This window comes from Mercenaria mercenaria, chromosome 4 (genome assembly GCF_021730395.1).
Source record: "Mercenaria mercenaria strain notata chromosome 4, MADL_Memer_1, whole genome shotgun sequence".
NCBI classification, from domain to species: Eukaryota; Metazoa; Mollusca; class Bivalvia; order Venerida; family Veneridae; genus Mercenaria; species Mercenaria mercenaria.
In genome coordinates this window covers 33471754-33498147 of record NC_069364.1, presented here as the reverse complement: position 1 = coordinate 33498147, position 26394 = coordinate 33471754, and the positions used below count along the sequence as shown (strand labels likewise).

The 26394-nt window shown below is 37.1% G+C and overlaps 1 protein-coding gene across 3 annotated transcripts in view; it reads left to right on the top strand.

Moving 5' to 3' along the window:
• Window positions 1-26394, top strand: part of LOC123551423 (fanconi-associated nuclease 1-like) — a 210861-nt gene that overhangs the window by 111900 nt on the left and 72567 nt on the right. For all 3 annotated transcript variants that reach the window (XR_008370547.1, XR_008370548.1, XM_053540910.1), the window contains exons 5-8: window positions 4588-4816; window positions 15072-15233; window positions 18975-19122; window positions 24962-25158. Coding sequence is in view for 1 of the 3 variants with exons in the window: in XM_053540910.1 (XP_053396885.1) it covers window positions 4588-4816; window positions 15072-15233; window positions 18975-19122; window positions 24962-25158 (736 nt within the window). In the remaining 2 variants the exon portion in view is untranslated. The remainder of the gene's footprint in view (window positions 1-4587; window positions 4817-15071; window positions 15234-18974; window positions 19123-24961; window positions 25159-26394) is intronic.

Here is a 26394-nt window from a genome sequence, read left to right as displayed (position 1 = left end):
TCTTGAAATAGAAAAACCTTGTGACCTCTCTAGAGGCCATACCCTTGAATGGATCTTCATGAAAATTGGTCAGAATGTTCACCTTGATGATATCTAGGTCAAGTTTGAAACTGGGTCACGTGCCTTCAAAAACTAGGTCAATAGGTCAAATAATAGAAAAACCTTGTGACCTCTCTAGAGACCATATTTTTCAATGGATCTTCATGAAAATTGGTCAGAATTTTTATCTTTATAATATCTAGGTCAAGTTCTAAACTGGGTCACATGAGCTCAAAAACTAGGTCACTATGTCAAATAATAGAAAAAACGACGTCATACTCAAAACTGGATCATGTGGGAAGAGGTGAGCGATTCAGGACCATCATGGTCCTCTTGTTTACAAAATTATGCCCCTTTTTCGACTTAGAAGTTCTGGGTTAAGGTTTTGTATGTAAGCTGGTATCTCAGTAACCACTTGTGGGAATGGATTGAAACTTCACACACTTATTCACTGTGATAAACTGACGTACATTGCACAGGTTCCATAACTCTATTTTGCATTTTTACAAAACTATGTCCCCTTTTCGACTTAGAAATTCTTGGTTAAGGTTTTGTATGTAAGCTGGTATCTCAGTACCCACTAATGGGAATGGATTGAAACTTCACACACTTGTTCACTGTCATGATCTGACATGCCCTGTGTAGGTCCCATAACTCTACTTTGCATTTTTGTCAAAATTATGCCCCTTTTTCGACTTAGAAATTCTTGGTTAAGGTTTTGTATGTAAGCTGGTATCTCAGTACCCACTTATGGGAATGGATTGAAACTTCACACACTTGTTCACTGTCATGATCTGACATGCACTGTTTAGGTCCCATAACTCTACTTTGCAATTTTTTTCAAAATTATGCCCCTTTACCGACTTAGCAGTTTTTGGTTAAGTTTTTGTATTTAAGCTGGTATTTCAGTATCCACTTATGGGAAAGGATTGAAACTTCACGCACTTGTTCACTTTATGAGCTGATAAGCTCTGTGAAGGTTCCATAACCCTTTTCCCCATTTTTACAAAATTATGCCTCTTTTATCGACTTTTGTATTCATTCAATTGACAAGGCTGTTGAATAGTCAAGCGTTGCTGTCCTCCGACAGCTCTTGTTTTAACCAAACTTGCACACAACTTGTATCACCATAAGGTCACGGTTCCTTTCTTGAACTGACCAGATCCCATTATGGGTTCCAGAGTTATTGCCCCTGAAAGGGCCAAAATGAGCTATTTTGACCTTGTCTGCACAATTGCAGCTTTATTTATGATTTGATTTTTACCAAACTGGCACACAACTTGTATCACCATGAGATCTTGGTTCCTTTCTTGAACTGGCCAGATTCCGTTATGGGTTCCAGAGTTATGGCCCCTTAAAGGGCCAAACTTAGCTATTTTGACCTTGTCTGCACAATAGCAGCTTCATTTATTATTTGAATTTAACCAAACTTGCACACATTTTGTATTACCATTAAACCTTGGTTCCTTTCTTGAACTGGCGAGATTCCTTTATGGGTTCCAGAGTGATGGCCCCTGAAAGGGCCAAAATTAGCTATTTTGACCTTGTCTGCACAATAGCAGCTTCATTTATGATTTGAATTTAATCAAACTTACACAAAACTTGTGTCACCATAAGATCTCAATTCCTTTCTTGATCCGGCGAGATCCCAAAATGGGTGCCAGAGTTATGGCCCATGAAAGGGCCAAAATTAGTTATTTTGACCTTGTCTGCACAATAGCAGCTTCATTTATGATTTGAATTTAACCAAACTTGCACACAACGTGTATCACCATGAGATCTTGCTTCTTTTCTTCAGCTGGCCAGATTCCATCATGGGTTCCAGAGTTATGGCCCCTTAAAGGTCCAGAATTGACTATTTTGGCTTTTGCAGCCATATAGAGACTTCATTTATGGTTTTATTTGATACAAACTTCCAAAATATCTTCAACAACAATAAATCTTGGATTCCATGACAAATCAGATCCAATCGTAGGTTCCAGAGTTATTTTATATCTGATTACCTCCCCTGATTGTAATCAAAATAAATTTATATCAGTACTTATGACTTATCTGAATTTCATTATTGTTATTAGTTGGACAGAGACAATCTGGGTAGATAACTATGGACTGGTTTTATGTCAAATTACCTCCCTTTATTTCAAATTAAAATGGGTATATCTCCATACGTAATGAAGATACTGATCTGAAATTTCATTTATGTCAACAGATTTATTTGGCAGATCCTTCTTTTGTTCACTTACAATATTTATTGTTTTTAATTACTTCCCTTTTACATTACTATAAATAGCTTATTTTTAGTAACTTTTTTATTATTGGCTGTAGCGAAAAACCGAGACCAACATGGATGGTACCTCCAATTTTTAGCTCACCTGTCACATAGTGACAAGGTGAGCTTTTGTGATCACCCTTCGTCCGTCGTCCGTTGTGTGTCCGTGCGTCCGTCAACAATTTCTTGTCTGCACCATAGTGGTTTCATTTATGATTTTATTTTAACCAAACTTGCACACAACTTGTATCACCATAAGATCTCGGTTCCTTTCTTGAACTGGCCAGATCCCATTATGGGTTCCAGAGTTATGGCCCCTGAAAGGGCCAGAATTAGCTATTTTGACCTTGTCTGCACAATAGCAGCTTCATTTATGATTTGATTTTAACCAAACTTGCACACAACTTGTATCACTATAAGATCTTGGTTCCTTTCTTGAACTGGCCAGATCCCATTATGGGTTTCAGAGTTATGGCCCCTGAAAGGGCCAGAATTAGCTATTTTGACCTTGTCTGCACAATAGCAGCTTCATTTATGATTTGAATTTAATCAAACTTGCACGAAACTTGTGTTGCCATAAGATCTCAGTTCCTTTGTTGAACCAGCCGGATCCCATCATGGGTTCAAGAGTTATGGCCCCTGAAAGGGCCAAAATTAGCTATTTTGACCTTGTCTGCACAATAGCAACTTCATTTATGATTTGATTTTAAGCAAACTTGCACACAACTTGTATCACCACAAGATCTTGGTTCCTTTCTTGAACTGGCCAGATTCCATCATGGGTTCCAGAGTTATGGCCCCTGGAAGGTCCAAAATTGGCTATTTTGGCTTTTGCAGCCATATAGAGACTTCATGTATGGTTTTATTTGATACAAACTTCCAAAATATCTTCAACAACAATAAATCTTGGATTCCATGACAAATCAGATCCAATTGTAGGTTCCAGAGTTATTTTATTTCTGATTACCTCCCCTGATTGTAATCAAAATGTATTTATATCAGTAAGTACTTATAGGACTTTTTTGAAATTTCATTATTATCATTAGTTGGACTGAGTCAATCAGGGTAGATAACTATGGGCTGATTTTGTGTCAAATTACCTCCCTTTATTTCAAATTAAAATTGGTATATCTCCTTAACTAATGAAGATACTGATCTGAAATTTCATTTATGTCAACAGAATTATTTGGCAGATCCTTCTTTTGTTCACTTACAATAATTTTCTTTTTAATTACTTCCCTTTTACATTAATATAAATAGCTTATTTTTAGTAACTTTTTATTATTGGCCGTAGGGAAAAACCGAGACCACTTTTCTGTGGTACAACACGGATGGTACCTCCAATGTTTAGGTGTATTTTGACATATCTGTACCTTGTAAGAATTTTTTTTTCTTTTTGGTTAAATTTCTTTGCTTTGTTTTTCCTGTCCTTTGGACTTAGATATTTTTTCTGAGGACCTTCTTGTCCTCAAGTGCAATGATAACAGGTGAGCGATATAGGGCCATCATGGCCCTCTTGTTAGGTGTATTTTGACATATCTGTACCTTGTAAAAATTTTTTTTTTCTTTTTGGTTAAATTTCTTCCCTTTGTTGTTCCTGTCCTTTGGACTTTGATATTTTACTGAGGACCTTCTTGTCCTCAAGTGCAATGAAAACAGGTGAGCGATATAAGGCCATCATGGCCCTCTTGTTTTAAGATTAACTTCCCTTAGTTGTTACTATAAAAAACTTACATTGTAACTTTTTTTTTATAATTGACTATAGGGAAAAACCAAGAACACTTTTCTGTGGTACAACATAGATGTTACTTTCAAATTTTAGGTGTATTTTAAGGTATCTCTACCTGGTAAGGATTTTTTTGGTGGACTTAGAAAAACAAAAGAATTACAATAATTTCTAAATAAAACATAATAAACAACCACAAAATTAAAATTCCATTTGCAAATACAGGTGCTAATGTAAAGAAATTTGCTGTGACGGGCGTATATTGTGACATTCTGGCACTCTTGTTTCTAATTGAGTAAGTAGAATGAGTATTGAATAGAAATTATCAACTAACAGCAGATATAGAAAATGTTCCAAACTTGCATTAGAATGGAACTTTTCGTTAGACAGCTTTGGGGAAAATGCATTGTTTTTCACATGAAATGTAATTTGTGTAAATAGTCATAGCCACTAGGTTGTTGTTACCTCTGGAATGATCATATTCATGGACATTGGTATGCATTGGTTATATGTAGGCCTTATATAACTGTTAATATATTTATTTACACTTCAGATGGGACAGTGATCTACCTGAGTTTTTACGTGTGTATACAGCAGGCAGTGTATATACCCGTGTGGATAACCTTGGGGTGGAGATTCTACAGAGACTTAAACTGTACAAGGAGGCTGTTGACCTGCTAGAGGAGCTGATAGCCCAGGATCTTTACTGTGTACAGTATAGGGGTCATTGGTATGAAAGACTGGCCCTTAACCTGGATGTACATCTCAAGTCTGTAGAAAAGGTAGGTAACACTTGTTATATTTCTAACCTCTATACACGGTCACATTCTGAATACTAGGAAAGCAAGGGTATCTACTAAAGGTGGAATTTATTATTCAGAAAATAAGGGTGCTCTTTTAGCAGTTTTGAAGTATTGGTTTTTAGCTCGACTATTCGTCTAGCTATTCTACTCACCCCGGTTTTGGCGTCGGCATCCCCCTCACACCTTGGTTAAAGTTTTGCATGCAAGTACATACAGCTATCATTTAAAGGCTTATAGCTTTGAAACTTATTTTTAGCTTGACTATATGAAGTATTAGGAGAGCTATCCTACTCGACCTGGCGTCGGCGTCTTTCCCCGTCCCCACTTTGGTTAAAGTTTTTTTTATACTTCCTCTTTTTTCTACATATCTCTGTAATTACTGGATGGATTTGATTCAAACTTAAAATAGTTATTCCTCATCATCACCCACATCATCTGACATAAGGGCCATAACTCTTGCACCAATATTCCATGATTTATCTCCCCTTTTCACTTAGATTTTCGGGTTAAAGTTTTGATGCACTTTCACTCTATCTCTGTTATTACTGAATGGATTTGATTCAAACATAAGATTACTGTTCAACATCATCACCCACATCATATGATGCAAGGTGCATAACTTTGGCACAATTTTTTTCATGAATTGTTCCCTTTTTTACTTAGAATTTCAGGTTAAAGTTTTGATGCACTTTCACTCTATCTTTGTTATTACTGAATGGATTTTATTATACCCCCACCAAACATGTTTGAGGGGGGTATATAGGAGTCAGTTTTGTCGCGTCCCGTCCCGTCCCGTCCCATCCCGTCGCGTCCGAAATCTATTATCTCAGTTATTACCAAATGGATTTGATTCAAACTTAAAATACATGTTCCACCTTATCACCCACATCATGTGACACAAGGTGCATAACTCTTGACACCAAGTTTTCATGAATTATGTCCCTTTTTACTTAGAATTTAAGGTTAATTTTGTTGTATTTTCACTATATCTCAGTTATTACTAAATGGATTTGATTCAAACTTAAAATAGATGTTCCACCTCATCACCCACATCATGTGACACAAGGTGCATAACTCTGACACCATTTTTTTTATGAATTATGCCCCTTTTTACTTAGAATTTAAGGTTGATTTTGATGTATTTTCACTATATCTCAGTTACTACTGACTGGATTTGATTCAAACTTAAAATAGATGTTCCACCTCATCACCCACATCATGTGCCCACATCATGTGACACAAGGTGCATAACTCTTACACCTAGTTTTCATGAATTATGTCCCCTTTTACTTAGAATTTAAGGTTAGTTTTGTTGTATTTTCACTATATCTCAGTTATTACTAAATGGATTTGATTCAAACTTAAAATAGTTGTTCCAGCTCATCACCCAGATGATGTGACATAAGGTGCTTAACTCTGACATAAATTTTTTATGAATTATGTCCCCTTTTACTTTAAATTTAAGGTTGATTCTGATGTATTTTCACTATATCTCAATTATTACAAAATGGATTTGATTCAAACTTAAAATAGATGTTCCACCTCATCACCCACATCATGTGACATAAGGTGCATAACTCTGACACCAATTTTTCATGAATTATGCCCCTTTTTACTTAGAATTTAAGGTTAATTTTGATGTATTTTCACTATATCTCAGTTACTACCGAATGGATTTGATTCAGACTTAGAATAGATGTTCCACCTCATCACCCACATCATGTGACACAAGGTGCATAACTCTGACACTAATTTTTCTTGAATTGTGTCCCCTTTTACCTAGAATTAAAGGTTAATTTTGATGTATTTTCACTATATCTCATTCTGATTGGCTTAGAGCCAAAGAGAAGTAACCTTTTTTTAACTTTTGTTTCTTCCCCTTAAATTCCAGGAATTAGTCTATTTTTAGAAATCCTATTTTTAGATTTTCAATATTTTAGGTATTTTTCTAACTTTTTTATTGTAATTCCTATGTAAAAAGTAAAAACATTTTTCTGTGGTAACATGGGTTGGTAAGACACTTTTTTGTATTCACTTTTAGTGTATCTCTAATATTAGAGATTTAATATATTTACTAGTATTACTATACTAGTATTATACTAGTATTACTTATATGTGGAAGCCCAGGATGAAGTACTCCAAAGTATTTTTAAGATTACTTATGGTTGCCATTCTTCTGTGACAAGACCGTATGGTGGGGGTATGAGTCACTCCTGTGACAGTTCTAGTTCAAACTAAAAATAGTTGTTCAACATCATCACCCACATCATATGACACAAGGTGCATAACTTTGGCCCCTTTTTTTTGTGCCCCCTCCCCCATGAGTGGTGGGGGGATATAGATTTGGTCTTGTCTGTGCATCCGTCCGTCTGTCCGTCCGTCCGAAGTTCGTGACGCGCCTAGCTCAAAAAGTTTTTTATATAAATTGATGAAACCTTGCATGAGTCTTTATCATGATATGACCTTGCACACCTCCTATTTTTCGTCTGGCTCCGCCCCCTATTTTCAGAGTTATGGCCCCTGAAATAGTCAAAAATGCACATTTTTACCTTGTGACACACCTAGCTCAAAAAGTATTTGATATAGATTCATGAAACCTTGCATGAGTCTTAATCATGATATGAACTTGCGCACCTCCTATTTTTCATCTGGCTCCGCCCCCTATTTTCAGAGTTAGGCCCCTGAAATAGTCAAAAATGCACATTTTCACCTTGTGACATGCCTAGCTCAAAAAGTATTAAATATAAATGGTTGAAAACTTGCGTAAGTCTTTATCATGATATAAACTTGCACACCTCTAATTTTTTGGCTGACTTCACTCCCTATTTTTAAAGTTATGGCCCCTGAAATAGTAAAAATATGCACTTTTTCACCTAATAATGTGTCTAGCTCAAAAAGTATTAGATGTAAATTCAGGAAACATTGCTGGAGTCTTTATTTTGATGTGACCTTGCACACTTGGCATTCATCTTGAGAATCTTAGCTCTTATTACAGAGTTATGGCCCTTGAAATAACCAAAATAGTGGATTGTTTGTTTGTGATGCTCACAGCTCAAAAAGTACAGGGCCTAGAATAATGAATCCTTTTCATAAAATGTTTGTTGAGGCTATACCCCATTAAGACTGCAAACGTTTGAATTATTGCCCCTAATTTGTGACAAATGTACCAATGGGGGGCACACCCTGTGTCCTACAGACACATTCTAGTTTAGGAATTATTTCCCCTTTTTACTTAGAATTGTAGGTTTAAGTTTTGATGCACTTCCACTCTATCTCTTACCACATCATATGACACAAGATGCATAACTCTGGCACAAATATTTCATGAATTATTCCCCATTCTTACTTAGAATTTCAGGTTAAAGTTCTGATGCACTTCCACTCTATCTCTGTTATTACTAAATGGATCTGATTCAAACTTAGAATAATTGTTCAAAATCATCACCAACATCATATGACACAAGGTGCATAACTCTGGCACAATTTTTTTTATAAATTATGCCCCCTTTTACTTAGAATTTAGGGTCAATTTTGTTGCATTTTCACTATATCTCAGTTATTATGAAATGCATTTGATTCAAACTTGAAGTAGTTGTTCCACATGGTCACCCAAATCATACGACACAAGGTGCATAACTCTTGCACCAATATTTAATGAATTATGCCCCTTTTTTGCTTACAATGTACTTATATAGTGTTTTGATACACTTAGTTTTTACCGCTCTTATTACTTAATATTTTTGACACAGACTCAGGCTAGTGTGCAATATCTTCATCCGCCATTGGAGTCATTAAACTCTCCAGTGACAGCTCCAGTTTCCTCATATGTGCCAAGTTTCACTATCCAGCATCGAAATAGTCAAGCGCACTGTCTCCTGTGACAGCTCTTGTTTCTTTTTCTAGGTCAATTACCAACCTCACTGGGTCAAGTTCCATAATTCTGACATGTATTTTGAGCAAATTATGCCCCCTTTTGGACTTAGAAAATCCTGGTTAAAGTTTTACATGCAAGTCACCATCTCCAAAACTAATGAAGATATTGAATTGAAGAAGTGTGTCTTCGGGTTTATAAAACTAGTTGATAGCATCAAGTCCCATAACTCTGACCTGCATTTTGGACAAATTATGCCCCCTTTTGGACTTAGAAAATCCTGGTTAAGGTTTTGCATGCAAGTACATACAGCTATTACTTAAAGGCATATAGATTTGAAACTTAATTTTTCTTTTTCTAGATCAATTACCAACCTCACTGGATCAAGTCCCATAACTCTGACATGTATTTTGGGCAAATTATGCCCCCTTTTGGACTTAGAAAATCCTGGTTAAAGTTTAACATGCAAGTTACTGTCTACAAAACTAATGAAGATAATGAATTGAAACTTCACATGTGTCTTCGGGGTTACACAACTAGTTGATAGCATCAAGTCCCATAACTCTGACCTGCATTTTGGCCAAATTATGCCCCTTTTTATACGCCCGTTTGAAAAACGGGACGTATTATGGGAACGCCCGTGGCGGGCGGGCGGGCGGGTGGGCGGGCAGGCGGCGTCCACAGACCTTGTCCGGAGCATATCTTCTACATGCATGAAGGGATTTTGATGAAACTTGGCACAGTTGTTCACCATCATGAGACGGAGTGTCATGCGCAAGAACCAGGTCCCTAGGTCTAAGGTCAAGGTCACACTTAGAGGTCAAAGGTCAAATTCAAGAATGACTTTGTCCGGAGCATATCTTCTTCATGCATAGAGGGATTTTGATGAAAGTTGGCACAATTGTTCATCATCATGAGAAGGAGTGTCATGCGCAAGAACCAGGTCCCTAGGTCTAAGGTCAAGGTCACACTTAGAGGTCAAAGGATACAAGAATGAAAACTTTGTCCGGAGCATTTTTTCTTCATGCATAGAGGGATTTTGATATAACTTGGCACAAATGTTCACCACCATGAGGCGGAGTGTCATGCGCAAGAACCAGGTCTCTGGGTCTAAGGTCAAGGTCACACTTAGAGGTCAAAGGATACAAGAATGAAAACCTTGTCCGGAGCATTTCTTCTTCATGCATAGAGGGATTTTGATATAACTTGGCACAAATGTATACCACCACGAGACGTAGTGTCATGCACAAGAACCAGGTCCCTAGGTCTAAGGTCAAGGTCACACTTAGAGGCCAAAGGTCAGATACAAGAATGACTTTGTCCGAAGCATTTCTTCTTCATGCATGGAGGGATTTTGATGTAACTTGATACAATTATACACCATCATGAGACGAAGTGTCATGCGCAGTTCCCTTCTTTAGAATTACTTCCCTTTGTTGTTACTATAAATAGCTTATATTGTAACTTTTTCATTACTAGTCGTAGGGACAAATCGAGACCACTTTTCTGTAGTACAACATGCATGCTACATCCAATTTTGAGGTGTATTTTGACCAGTCTCTACCTGGTAAAGATTTTTGTGAGGACTTACAATTTTTTTTTTGATTTTTTTTTTTTTTTTTTTTTTTTTTTTTTTTTTTTAAGATTAACTTCCCTTAGTTGTTACATAAATAACTTATATTGTAACTTTTTTATAATTGACCGTAGGGAAAAACCAAGACCACTTTTCTGTGGTACAACATAGATGTTACTTTCCAATTTTAGGTGTATTTTAAGGTATCTCTACCTGGTAAGGAGTTTTTTTTGTGGACTTCGAAAACAAAACACTTAGTTATTACTAAACAACCACAAAATTAAAATTCCATTTGCAAATACAGGTGCTAGAGTAAAGAAATTTGCTGTGACGGGCGTATATTGTGACATTCTTGCACTCTTGTTGAACTTAGAAAACCCTGGTTAAAGTTTTGCGTGCAAGTGCATACAGCTATTACTTAAAGGCATATATATTTGAAACTTATTTTATAGTTTGACTATTCGGAGAATAGGGGGGCTATTCTGCTACCTTTGTTTTTCTGTCATATCTTTGTTACTGTTGCTTATATCTTACTGTAACTTCACATAAACATTGTCCAGCATACAAAGTATGTGCAGAGGCTTGGCCCATTCTACCCAAGGTCAAGGTCACCAAGGTGTTATACTTGGAATTATTTTCATGTTAATATTTTGAAAGCTTTGTTTATAGACATATCTTTGGTGCTTTAAAAGATAATGACTTGAAATTAAAAACATTCCTTTATAATCATCATCTGCATGTGTGGTTACAATTCCCATAACTCTAATTGTATTTTTGATAGAATTATGCCCCTGTCATACTTACAGTGTTTTGGCAATCTTTGCTTTCTGTATATAGCTTTAGTAAGATATAAGATAATGACTTGAAACTTAAAATGCATCTTTATCAGCATCATCTCCATGTGTGGTAACAATCCCCATAACTCTGATTTGTATTTTTGACCAAATTATGCCCCTTTCATACTTAAATTTTTTGACGAACTTTGTTTTCTGGACATAACTTTGGTACTATATAAGATAATGACTTGAAACTCAAAATGTATCTTTACCATCATCATCTGCATGTGTTGTAACAATTCCAATAACTCTAATTTGTGTTCTTGACAGAATTATGCCCCTTAGTGTATCTTCCTTTTAAAGTAGAAGTCTCTTATTAAGACATATATTCATTTTACTGTCAAATCGCCGAATAGTGTAGCATGCTGTCTTATGGACAGCTCTTGTTATTTTTCTAGATCAATAACCAACCTCACTGGGTCAAGTCCCATAGCTCTGACATGTATTTTGGGCAAATTATGCCCCCTTTTAGACTTCGAAAATTATGGTTAAAGTTTTGCGTGCAAGTTACTATCTGCAGAACAAATGGAGAGATTAAATTGAAACTTCAAATGTGCCTTCGGGGTTATAAAACTAGTTTATTGCATCAAGTCCCATAACTCTGACATGCATTTCGGTCAAATTATGTCCCCTTTTTAACATAAAACTTCTGGTTAAAGTTTTGCATGCAAGTTACTATTCTCCAAAACTAATGCAGATACTGGATTGAAACTCTTAGATATTTTAACATTTAGGGTAACATTTTCCTGCTTCTAGGACAATAATTCAAATAGTTGAGCATTGGCTGTCTTACGGACAGCTCTTGTTAATTTCAGTAAGGCCAAATTTTATTTCTGGCTGACCTGAAGCTGTTACATTCTCTGTTATAGAATTCCACTTAAGCCAGTGTAAGGGGGCGTGAGGGGTGTTGCACTTTCTATTACTTCTCCTGAACAGACTGAATAAAACTATGACATGCAATGAGCAAAGCAACACAGCAAAATCTTTGGCACCAGGCCGTGCTATACATTTAGTTTGGCCTACAGTGAAACACTGATTGCTGCAGCATCAACTGATCAAGCACCTGAACTGGCTCAAAACACTATTATCCCTACAGCGTTCAGTGTTAGGGATACAGATTCCTTGCAGTGACTGCTACCACAGTGCATAACAAGTTTGTGCATTGCTGGTCATCTATTTTTCTTGCATCTAATGATATCCTAACTGTTCAGTGCTGGCGATCCAGATTTCATGTCACAGTTTATATCCCTTCAGTGTTCAGTGCTGGCAGTTCAGACTCCAGGATACGACTGATACCCCTTCCATGTTCCGTGCTGGTGATCCATATTATTAGCTGCCACTTCCAAATCAGAGTTCTGGCACCCACTGATATACTTACTGTGTTCAGTGCTTGATATCTAGATTTCTGGCTGCCACTGCTATCCCTGTACTTATATCCCTGCTATGTACATTGCTTGCACTCCAGATTAAGGGCTGACTTTGATATCCCTTTAGTTTTTAGCTCACCTCAATGTCCATTGTGTGTTGTCTGTCGTGTGTCCGTCTACATTTTCTAAAAAAACCTTCTTGGGCAGAATTACACCAAACTTCACAGGAATGTTTCTTGGGTGCCCCCCTTTCACAATTGTTCAAAGAATTGAATTCCATGCAGAATTCTGGTTGAAGCATTGCATTGTGGTCCTCTACCAAGATTGTTCAAATTATTACCCTGGGATGAAAAGAGGCCCTGCCCCTGTGGGGTCTCTAGTTTTACATATACTTATATAGGAAAAAACTTTAAAAATCTTCTTGCCTGAAACTGCAAGGCATAGACTTTTGATATTTGGTGTGTTACATTGCCTAGTGTTTCTCTACCAAAACTGATTTTTGGCTTTTGGCTTTTGGCTTACACTGGCATGCCTACTGTGTTAAGTTCTGGCACTTCAGATTTTTGGCTTGCTTAATGTGTTCAGTGCTGTCAGTTCAGATTTCTGGCTTACACTGGCATGCCTCTGGAAATCCAGATTCTAGCTTACACTGGCATGCAAACTGTGTTCAGTGCCAGTAGTCTAGAGGTCTGACTTACACTGGCATGCCTCGGTGTTCAGTGCTGGCAATCCAGACTTTTGGCTTACACTGGCATGCATACTGTGTTCAGTGCTGGTAATCCTGATTTCTGGCTTACACTGACATGTGAACTGTGCACAGTGCTGGCATTCCAGATTTCTGGCTTACACTTGCATGCCTACAGTGTTCATTGCTGGCACTCCAGATTTCTAGCTTACACTGGCATGCCTACTGTGTTCAGTGCTGGCACACTCCAGATTTCTGGCTTACACTGGCATGCCTACTGTGTTCAGTGCTGGCAGTCTAGATTTCTTGGTGCCATTGGTATTCCTACTGTGTTCAATGCTGACATGATTGGTTGCAGTCAGATATGTGGAACATAACATGACCCTTTTTAGTCCCCAACCCCGAGTGGTTAGGGGTTATAGGAATGGTCTCTGTCTGTCTGTTCTTCCGAGTTCACATTTGCATACTTAGGTGGCTATAGGAACAATAGGTAACTGTACTTTTTCTTTGATGTCATTCATTCCATAAGGCTTTTATGTGGCTATTTTTCTCTTACGTGGCTAAAAGAACAATAGAGAGAACAAAAGAGCAGCCACATAAGTATCCATATGTAGGAACGTCCGTCCTTCCATCTGTCCATAACTTTTAGTGTCCGCTTTGTATCTCCTAAACCCCTTGAAGGATTTTCATAAGAACTTGGATCAAATGATCACCTCATCAAGACAATGTGCAGAAGCCATGAGTCAGCCATGTCGGCTCAAGGTCAAGGTCACAACCTAAGGTCAAAGGTTTGAGCCTTCCATTTGGTGTCTGCTCTGTATATCCTAAACCTCTTGAAGGATAATCATGAAACTTTGGTCAAATGATCACATCATCAAGACAATGAGCAGAACTTATGAGTCAAACATGTCGGCTCAAGGTCAAGGTCACAACTTAAGGTCAAAGGTTTGAGCCTTCCATTTGGTGTCTGCTCTGTATATCCTAAACCTCTTGAAGGATAATCATGAAACTTTGGTCAAATGATCACATCATCAAGACAATGAGCAGAACTTATGAGTCAAACATGTCGGCTCAAGGCCAAGGTCTCAACTCAAGGTCAAATGTTTGAGTATTCAGTTTTGTGTCAGCTGTATGTCTTCTAAGCCCATTGAAGAATTTTCATGAAACTTGGGGTCAAATGATCATCTCGTCAAGAGGATGTGCCGAACCCATGAGTCACCTATGTTGGCTTAAGGTCAAGTTCACAAGTCAAGGTAGAAGTTTTGAGCCTTCCATTTTGTGTCCGCTCAGTATCTCCTAAAGCCCTGGAAGGATTTTCATGAAACTTTGGTCAAATGATCACTTCATCAAGAGGATGTGCAGAACCCATAAGCCGGCCATGTCCGCTTAAGATCTAGGTCACAACTTGGGGTCAAATGTTTGAGCCTTCAATGTTGTGTCAGCTCTAAACATGTCTCCTAAACCCCTTGAATGATTTTCATGAAACTTGAATCAGTTGATCACCTCATCAAGTTGATATACAGAACTCATGAGTCAGCCATGCTAGCTCAAGGTCAAGATGACAACTGAAGGTCAAAGGTTTGAGCCTTCCATTTTATGTTTCTCTGTATCTCCGAAACACTTTGAAGTATTTTAATATGACTTTGATATAATATTCCCCTTATCAAGACAATGTGCAGAATTCAAAAATTCACCCCTTCCAGCTTAAGGTCAAGGTCACAACTCGAATGTTTAATAATTCCACCCCTACCCAATACCATCAATGCTCTCACTATCTATAACAGTGGTGGGTGATATAGCTGTCTTTCAGACTGCCTTGTTTAAACAGAACCTATTGGGGTGATGCAAAATATAAAAAGCTGGTTTCCATGGAATTTCCAAGTTTCTTCCTTTTATTTTCAGAGTATGGCTGTACTAAAGCGTGGCTTACTAGACCCCACTGTACGTACAGGTAGACGATTAGCACTGTATGAGAGGGCACGTAAGATTTGTGAGGCCCCAAAATCAAAGTATGCTGATAAAATTAATGAGTTTGAACACCAGAATGTCTTGCCAACACCAGAGGTATATAGGATAGAGTTTTCCTATAATGAAATTATGAAATTTGAAGGACATTAAAGCCTACAATGACTTGCATAAATTATGATAACTGAATAATCTATATAGTGTTTCCTACAAAAATGTTTACATGTCTGTTAAACAATAAGGAAGACTTTTGCTGTCCGATGTGGCATATTGTAGAAATAGCAATGTGAAATATATTGTTGTAATTCACAATCTGTCTGTAACTTGGTCATACATTTTTTGTAACATTTTTGCTGATAGGCGAAGCTTGTTGAATGTTTTTATTAGCTCGACTTTTCGAAGAAAAAGTAGAGCTATTGCACTCGCCCTAGCATCGCCCTTGGTTAAAGTTTTTGATTAAGTCAAATATCTCTGTTACTATCAAAGCTATTGACTTGAAACTTAAAGTAGATATTTACTATCAAAACTACACCAGGAGAAACAATCCCCATAACTCTGTTTGAATTGTGATAGAGTTATGCCCCTTTTTAACTTAGAAATTTTGGTTAGTCAAATACCTCTGTTACTATCAAAGCTTTTGACTTGAATTTAAAATAGTTATTCACTATCATCAAAGGCTACACGAGGAGAAACAATCACCATAACTCTGATTTTAATTTTGATGAAGTTATGCCCCGTTTTGACTTGGAATATTTTGGTTAAAGTTTTTGATTAAGTCAAATATCTCTGTTACTATCAAAGCTATTGACTTGAAACTTAAAATGGTTATTCACTATCAAAGTCTACACCAGGAGAAACAATCCACATAACTCTGATTTTAATTTTGATGAAGTTATGCCCCTTTTTGACTTGGATTTTTGTTGTTGAAGTTTTTGATAAAGTTAAATATCGCTGTTACTTTCAAAACTATTGACTTGAAACTTAAAAATTAATATTATTTACTATCAAAATTTACATCAGGAGAAACAATCCCCACAACTCTGATTTGAATTTTGACAGAGTTATGCCCCTTTTTAACTTAGAATTTTTTGGTTAATCTGTATTGATTTGAATTTGATTGCTTATGTTCATACTAGTAACATACTTGTTTGCCCAAAAATATATTAAAGTGTTACAACATGTCAGGGTGACATGCACCTAGAGTATGACATCATTCCGACTTGGGAGGCAGATGAAAAGAACGTTTAAACTAAGTGAGTGTTACTGTTTATAATATGTGTAATGGTGTCATCGAACTCGCATAGATAATAAGACAGTTGCTTAGTTGAGGAGAAGTTTTGGCGAACAGCAACTGAAATTCATAAACTAATGAAGCAGACACGACAACAGTGTTCAGTCATAGTTTTGAAACAGTTCCACTTGGTTGCATATAAGGGCCACCAGAGCTAAAAATAGAAAAATCTTCAAAAAATCTTCCTCCTTTTTTAAACCGATGGTCTGATTTTGAAATAATTTCACATAAATGGTTCTTATGTCACCCTCTATCAAAATTGTTCAAGTTATACAGATTCATCAAAAAGCATGGCCGCCAGGGGACGTGGTCACTTTTCCCTATGTATTTATAGTGGAAATTTTAAAAATCTTTTTGTGTGAAACTGCTAGCCTGATTTTATAATTATTTTACACAAATGGTCCTAAGATGTGATCATCTACCAAGATTGTTCAAATTATTCCGATTCCCTTGAGGGGGCGTGGTCACTTTTTCCTTTATGTATATAGTGGAAACTTTTAAAAAATCTTCTTGTATGAAACTGTTGGTCCGATTTTGAAGTAGATTCACACAAATGGTCCTTATGTGATCACCTACCAAGATTCTTCAAGTTATTCCGATTACTCAAAAAACATGGCCACCAGAGGGTGTGGTCTGTTTTCACTATATCATATGTATATAGTGGAAACTTTAAAAAAAAAATTGTATGAAACTGCTGGCCTGATTTTTAGCTCAACTATTCAAAGAATAGTAGAGCTGTCGGACTCGCCCGGGCATCGGTGTCCTTGTCCCGATTTGGTTAAGTTTTTGTATGTAAGCTGGTATCTCAGTAACCACTTGTGGGAATGGAATTGAAACTTCACACACTTATTTACAGTGATAAACTGACTTACATTGTACAGGTTTCATAACTCTATTTTGCTTTTTTACAAAATTATGCCCCGTTTTCCACTTTGCGGTTTTTGGTTAAATTCTTATATGTACGCTGGTATCTCAGTACCCACTAACGGGAATGGATTGAAACTTTACACACTTGTTCACTGTCATGATCAGACATGCACTATGCAGGCCCCATAACTCTGCTTTGCATTTTTTCAAAATTATGCCCGTTTTTTCCACTTAGCAGTTTTTGGTTAAAGTCTTATATTATGTAAGCTGGTATCTCGGTACCCATTAATGGGAATGGATTGAAACTTGACACACTTGTCCACTGTCATGAGCTGATAAGCACTGTGCAGGTTCAATAACCCTGTTAAGCATTTATACAAATTACGTCCCTTTTACGACTTTTGTATTCATTCAATTGACATTCTAAGGCTGTTGAATAGTCGAGCGTGACTGTCCTCTGACAGCTCTTGTTAAATATTTTCATACAAATGCCCTTGTTTGATGCATTACCAGGTCTGGTCAAATTATTCCGATTCCTCAAAAACCATAGCCGCCAGAGGGCGAGGTCATTTTTCCCATTATGAATATAGTGGAAACTTTAAAAATCTTCTTTTATGAAACTGCTTGCCAGAGTTTTAAATAGTTTCACACAATTGGTCCTTGTGTAACCATTAACCAAGATTGTTTAGATTTTTAAGATTTGTAAAAAAAAGCAGGGCATCATGCTTTTTGCCAGTGGATAAGTGCATTTTTTCATTCCGTTTGCCAGCGGACAAGTGCATTTTTTTATTCCGTTTGCCAGCGGACAAGTGCATTTTTTCATTCCGTTTGCCAGCGGACAAGTGCATTTTTTTCATTCCGTTAGCCAGCGGACAAGTGCATGTTTTCATTCCGTTTGTCCGCAGACAAGCATACGTATTCAGGTATAAATTGAGCAAAAAGCAAGGAAAATATAGCAACGCTGTTGTTAGAGGTTAATGCAAGTGATGAAATAATCTTCTCTACTAAATCCATGTTTTACCCGATGAGGGCCTCTCAATTGCTGCAGTTTTGGAAAAACCATACACTTGGGGCTAAATTTAGCATCTTTTTCCACGACTACTAAAACATTTTCATTTAATTAACTCAAAGTGTCTGATGCTGTCCATAACTTTTCAACTTTATAAGGTAACCTGAAAAGGAGAATCAGTAAGGAACTAACAAGCAACTTACTGTCAGAAGGTTGCACAGTGACAGTGTGGGAAATGCCCTTAACCTTTAGCCTTCTGGTGGCAAGCGATTCTGCATTTGCAATCAGTGCAGACCAAGATCAGCCAGCACATCCATCAGTCAGTATTGTTTTGGGAAGCACCCCTTTTAACCTTTTAACAGTTAATGGTACTGTCCAAATTGAAAGATGGACAAGTTCATTAGGTTAAGGTTAATTTGAATCAGAAGTGATTCTTAAACCGTGTAAAGACTAATCAATGGTAAATGAAGTTCATCAATGGTAAATGAAGTTCATAGACAGAAGCCATGACTCAGTGTAATGTTATGCATTACTTTACTGTAAAGTGGTAATGGTAACATAATGCAAAGATTTGCTCAGTTATGTAAATGACCACATGTCTGATTTACAGAAGTGCAATAAGCATTTGTTTTCATGTTTTCTCAGAAATTCTCTAATCTTAAAATATTTTTAGGTACATATAGAAGGCATTGTGATGTCAGATGCAACAACAGTGGATATGAAATACAAGTTTGTCATGCAGGGAGACTCGGACTCCGTCACATTATGTGCTGTGGAAGAGTTAGTCCTCGAGCATTACAAACAAAATGGCTACCCTGAAGGTTTGTGTTTCAGTGGCCTGTCACATTTAAACAGTGTTAAAAGTTTACTGTATCTGGCAATTGGGATTAGTTCTCATTGTGAAATGATTGCAATAACAGTTAACTTGATAAAATTTGATGAAAGTTGCAGTTGCTCTCATCTTTTTACTTTATATGATGCTATAATTTGCAAGCTGAGTGAAGATATTAACATTTGAAGTTCAAGGCAGTGAACCCATTATGGCGTACTGCAAATTATATAATTATTCTCCTTCCGCTGTTTGGGAATTCTCCAGCTTTTTTAGCTCATCTGTCACGTAGTGACAGAATGAGCTTTTGTAATCGCCCTTCGTCCATCGTCTGTCCGTTCGTCCACTTGACCGACACATGAACATGACCAGGACACGTGGGTGAACACGATAGAGACCACATTTTTTGCCTGACTATTCGAAGAATAGGGGATCTATCCTACTCGCCCCGGTGTCGGCGTGAGCCTGAGCGTTAGTGTGAGCGTGAGCGTCACAGAAATATTAAAGTTTGCATACCACCCCAAATATTTTATAATAAGTCCATTGAGATATTGCTTTCATATTTTGCATACTTGTTTACCATCATGACCCCAGTCTGTAAAAAGGAGGAGGCAACTCTATCAAGCATTTTGACTGAATTATGGCCCCTTTTCGACAGAATAAATGTTAAAGTTTGCGTACCACCCCAAATATTTTCAAAGTCCATTGAGATATTGCTTTCATATTTTGCAAACTTGTTTACCATCATGACCCCAGTCTGTAAAAAGGAGGAGGCAACTCTATCAAGCATTTTGACTGAATTATGGCCCATTTTCGACTTAGAATAAATGTTAAGTTTGCGTACCACCCTAAATATTTTCAAAGTCCATTGAGATATTGCTTTGATATTTTGCATACTTGTTTACCATCATGACCCCAGTCTGTTAAAAGGAGGAGGCAACTCTTTCAAGCATTTTGACTGAATTATGGCCCCTTTTCGACTAAGAATATGTTTATTGTAATGTTATAGTTTTACTCATACCTTATATTATACTATCAAGCACTGAGAATAGTAGAGCGTGCTGTCCACTGACAGCTATTGCTTATTTGATTTTAATCAAACTTGTACACAACTTGTATTTGCATAATATCTCAGTTCCTTTCGAAAATTGGCCAGATCCCATCATGGATTTCAGAGTTATGGCCCCTTAAAGGGCCAAAATTTGCAATTTTTGGCTTGTGAACACGATATAGATCACATTTTGCAATCAACTTTAATAAAACTTGCACACAACTTGAATGGGCATAATATCTCAGTTCCTTTCGAAAACTGGCCAAATCCCATCATGGGTTCCAGAGTTATGGCCCCTTAAAGGGCCAAAATTTGCTATTTTTGGCTTGTGAACATGATAGAGACCACATTTTTGCAGTCAACTTTAATCAGACCTGCACACAATTTGTACTGGCATAATATCTCAGTTCCTTTCGAAAACTGGCCAGATCCCATCATGGGTTGCAGAGTTATGGCCCCTCAAAGGGCCAAAATTTGCTATTTTGGCTTTTGCAGCCATATAGAGACTTCATTTATGGTTTGATTTGATACAGACTTGCAAAAAACAACAATAAATCTTGGATTCCATGATGAATCTTTCAGATCCAATCATAGGTTCCAGAGTTACAACTCTTGATTGACCCCTAAAAGAGCCAAAGTTTGGTAATTTTTACCTTGTGAACACGATAGAAGTGACATTTTATATTTGATTTTAAATACACTTACACACAACTTAATTCACAATAAGATCTCGGTTCCTTTTGAAAACCGGCTAGATTCCGTCACGGGTTCTAGAGTTACTGCCCCTGACAGGGGCAGAATTTTCTATTTTGGCCCTTCCAGTCATATAGAGGTTTCATTTATGCTTTGATTTGATACGAACTTGCACAGAATGATTATCTTGATGATCTCTAGGCCTGGATCGAAACTGGGTCATGTTGGGTCAAAAAGTAGGTCATGAGGCCAAATCAAAAGAAAAGCTTGTTAACAACCTAGAGGCCACATTTATGACCCTGTCTTCATGAAACTTGGTCAGAATGTTTATCTTAATGATTTCTAGGCAAATTTGAAACTGGGTCATATGGGGTCAAAAACTAGGTCACCCAGTCAAATCAAAGGAAAAGCTTGTTAACACTCTTGTTCATTTGATATGCATGGAACTTGGTCAGAATGTTTGTCAGCATGAAATATGGAATGAATTTTTATCTGGGTCATGTGGGGTCAACAACTAGGTCACCAGGTCAAATCAAAGAATAAGCTTGTTTACATTAGGCCTAGGGGGCACATTTTTTGTTCTATCTTCATAAATTTTGGTCAGAATGTTTGTTTTCATAAAAGTTTGGACAAGTTCCAATCTGAGTCATGTGGGATAAAAAACTACGTCACTAGGTCAAATCAAAGAAAATGCTTGTTTACACTCAAGAGGCCACGTTTTTTGGTCCAATCTTAATGAAAATATGTCAGAATATTTGTCTCCATGAAATCACAAAGTAAAACATGTTTACAGGGTTATGGTGTGTTACACAGGTGAGCGACTTATGGCCCTCTTGTTTATTGAAGCTATGCACACATTGAGCTATATCTACGCTTGGAGAATGCTGAAATGCTTAACAACACAACATAATCACATGGAAATTGCGGAATGTTATTATCTACCTTAAGCAAAAAAGTACAATTAGGAAAATGAGCCTCTGTTGTTACAGGCTGAACTGTTGTATCATACACCAGGGTTTTAGAAATCTGCAAATTTATGGGCTACCAAAATTTTTTTCTGGTAGCCCGAGCATTTAAGTTCATTTGGCAATGACCATTTCAGTTTATTTACTTAGTGCTTGTATACTCCATTTAGATGGAATGCTTAAATTAATACAAGGTTTCAAAGTTTTAGCCATACACACATGTTGTTATAGATCTTGTTCTCTTTTAAAAAAAGCAATTATCATTACTCCTTTGCTCCATTTTTACATTTTAAAAGATAAAACTATTTAAACTGGGAATTCTTTTCCCATTAATTACTGCAGCATGACAATTATGAATATCTTATCAATTTTTATAAATTACAAATTCCTTAGGGAAGTATCTGTTGCAATTTATCTCATAAAATATTTAAAGTCGACAAATAATTTTGTATGACACAGGCAAGAATATCGGACCTGGGATGAAAAAAATATTACTAGACAGATTAAAGCCCGTTTTCATCCTAAATCGACCTGAAATGAAAAATATGTGTCAAAATATGCGCCTCTTTCAAAAGGTATGTACGATCTACATGTACCAGTTGAAAGGGGTGCATATTTCGATCATCACATATTTTTCAGTTTGAATTGATTTAAGATGAAAACACTGAGTTTTCATCTCTCTGGTCATATTTTCTTTTTATCTCAGGTGTGATACTCGTGCCTGTGATTCTTGACATCTTTTAATAAGTAGTTAAATAAAACGACAAGAACTGAGTAAATAATGTCTCTCACTTTCTTGGCACTGTGTATTCACTTATACCAATTTATGTCGCCGATTTTTGCTAGATTATGGTCAATTTTTTACATGTTGTTCAAGTATTTAAATTAAAAAGTATAAACTCAGTGTAAGCACTAAACTGCCTCGTAATAAAAATGTCTCCTCTCATGGCTCGATGAATATTGAGGTCAATGAAAACGAAAGTACACTTTGGCAGGTGGTGGTAAAATGACAGAATTTTAAGACTGGTTTGCTTATTGTTTTGAACACTATGGATCAGCAACTTTGATGTTATTGGATCAGTCTAAAATCCTGCATGCACATGTTTATTTAAACATGTGCCTCTGGATACAGTTGAATGGTTAATTGTTTGCCGATTGTGACAATAGGTGTTAGGATAATTAATAAATTAATGCCTCAGACGTGTATCTCGATAAACAATGGGATTATAGACAGCTATCAAAATTATGTTTGAAAACTAGAGAACTGATTTCCAGGCTACTCAATATGGAGTTTTAAGGTAGCCATCCGGGCACACTCTGAAAAATTTTAGTAGCCCGACAGAATTTTCTGGAAGCCCCCGGGCTCCGGACATGGGATTTCTGAAACCTTGTATAGACCTTCTACATGCATATATATTATTAACATTGTGTTCAGGGCAGAACCCTGTAAACTTAATGTATGCACAGCCACTGTTATGTTTAAATATATAACAGAAACCTCATTTAATTGCTATTGGCACCAGGGCTATGCCTATGATTTATATTGTTATGTTTCCCAACCCCCCAGTGGGGGAGCATTTTGTTTTTGCCCTGTCCATCCGTCCATCTGTCTGTCCATCACACTTTATTTCCGATCAATAACTGCAGAACCATTTGACCTAGAACCTTCAGACTTTAGCTTAAAGTGCTTGGAGTGTGCTGTTGTTATCACTCGCTGTACGCTGTTGTTGGTCCGGCCACACTTGTTTTTATACAAAATTTTAAAGAAACTCGGCCAGAATGTTTTCTGTATGGTCCTCTGCCAAAGTTACTCACAGAATAATTCCGGTTGCCACAGTAGCCAAAAGGAAAAACTTGAAAAACCTTTTGCTCCAAAGCCGCAAAGCCAAGAACTTTTATATTTGGTAATATGGCATTGTGTAGTGGTCCACTATTAAAAGTATTCAGATCATGCCCCTGGTGTTAAAATTGGCCTCAGCCTGGGATTCACTTGTTTATACAGGAAAAACGTTTTAAAAAATCTTATTGTCTAAAACTGTAATGTGCTTTGTGAGCTTAGATATTTGGCATGTAGCATTTTGTAATGGTCTTCTACCAAAGTTGTTCAAATTATGCCTCTGGGGTCAAATTGGCCTTGCCCTGGGGTTCAGTTGTGCATTTATATAGGTAAAATTAAGACATTTTATGTCTAAAACACACAGGCCTAGAGCATAGATATTTAGCATGTAGCACTGTGTTGTGGTCCTCTGCCAAGTGTATACAATCATGTTGCTGGTGTCAAAATTGGTCCCACCTTGGGGTTCAGTTGCTTTACATAGACTTAAATAGGGTCTTCTTGTCAAACATGGTATTGCCTTGAGCTTAGATATTTTGACATGTAGCTGTATGTAGTGGTCCTTTACCAAGCTTTTTAGCCAGTGTTTTAGCAACTGGCTATAGTTCTAAATAAACTTACAAGTTTCAACCTTGCATTGTTTGAGTTTTCCTTCTATTTCTATGCGACCGCATCACACAAATATTCTGAATGTGTAAAAGTATAGTCCCATATTTATTTTCTATAATCTTGGTATTGTGTGAGTGTGTGTGCAACTGAGGACTACTGTTTTAAACAACAAAAACAAGCAGCAATGAATTCTAGAATTATAATTATGAACTTTACATTCACATTCGAAATATTAGGAATCACTCCGCTCTGGGGTTAGGGTAAGGGTTGAAATTGGCCCCACCCTGGGGCAAACTTAGTTTTACATAGAGTTGTATAGGGAAAACGTTTAGAAATCTTATCTTGAACCACAATGTACAGAGCTTAGATATTTGGCATGTAGCATTGTCCAGTAGACCTCTACCAACATTGTTCAAATTATGACCGGTCTATGCACAATGAAATGTTGATTCTTAGAATCAGGTGTATCGGTTGAAATATCACTCAATAAGCACTGGCTGTCAATCTTTTCAGGGCTTTGATTCAAATCTTCTTTTCTAAAACCATAAGTCCTAGAGCTTAGATATTTGGCATGTAGCTATGTGTAGAGATCCTCTACCAAGTTTGTTGAAATCATATAGCCATTTGAGTTAGGTGAGTGACATAGAGACATCATCGCCCTCTTGTTGTGTGCTTTCAGGGCTTCATGCTGAGGGTTCTATAGTGAGTAACCTGTTTGTTTTGTTATTTTGGGACATTATGTTCATGAATGTTCCTAACGTGTTCCATGGACCGTTCCAGTCATGCCCTTTAGATATAGCTACACGAGACTTCTACCTCAGTAGGCAGCATCATGTTGATGATAGACTCAACTGGCTAAAAAGTGCTTCTGTAGAGGTAAGTATCTTCATGAGCTATAATTTCACTGAATTCACACTAAAATGGGTGTGCATTTAAACCTTATCCAGCTAAATTTCTATAATGAACTTGTCCATCTTTCAATTTGGATAATACCATTAACTGTTAAAAGGGGTGCTTACCAAAAAGATACTGACTGAATGGCAAACAGTGCAGATCATGATCTGACTGCAGGGATGTGCAGGTTGATCATGATCTACTCTGGTCGCAAAGGCAGAATCAATCTTGTCCAGCATGATAAGGGTTGAAGTATCACAAATTATACATTGTATACATGTACCAGAGGAGTTATTTGTCTATGGTGCCTATTAGGTTTTGGTATCTTGAAATAGCATCTGTTCAGTGCATTTTAGTTCACTTGAACTTTGTTCAGAGTGATCTATTAGAATAGGTGAATTGTTCACCATCCATTTTCCATCGTCCTTATTTTTGCTTCAACAATTTTTGCTTGACTATTTGAAATTTTCCAAATAGCAGAGCTTTTGTGATCACCTTCAGCGTCACAGTAGTTTTGCATGTAAGCAGGTTTTTAGCTCACCTGTCACGAAGTTACAAGGTGAGCTTTTGTGATCGCGCAGCGTCGGTCGTCCGTGCGTCCGTCCGTGCATAAACTTTTCCTTGTGACATCTCTAGAGGTCACAGTTTTCATGGGATCTTTATGAAAATGGGTCAGAATGTTCATCTTGGTAAATTCTAGGTCAAGTTCGAAACTGGGTCACGTGCGGCCAAAAACTAGGTCAGTAGGTCTAAAAATAAAAAAACCTTGTGACCACTCTAGAGGCCATTATTTTCGATAGATCTTCATGAAAGTTATTCAGAATGTTCACCTTGATGATTTCTAGGTCAAGTTCGAAACTGGGTCAGGTGCGGCCAATAACTAGGTCAGTAGGTCTAAAAATAGAAAAACCTTGTGACCACTCTAGAGGCCACAATTTTCAATGGATCTTCATGAAAGTTGGTCAGAATGTTCACCTTGATGATATCTAGGTCAAGTTCAAATCTGGGTCACGTGCGGCCAAAAACTAGGTCAGTAGGTCTAAAAATAGAAAAACTTTGTGACTACTCTAGAGGCCATACTTTTCATGGGATCTTCATGAAAGTTGGTCAGAATGTTCACCTTGATGATATCTAGGTCAGATTTGAATCTGGGTCACGTGCGGCCAAAAACTAGGTCAGTAGGTCTAAAAATAGAAAAACCTTGTGACCACTCTAGAG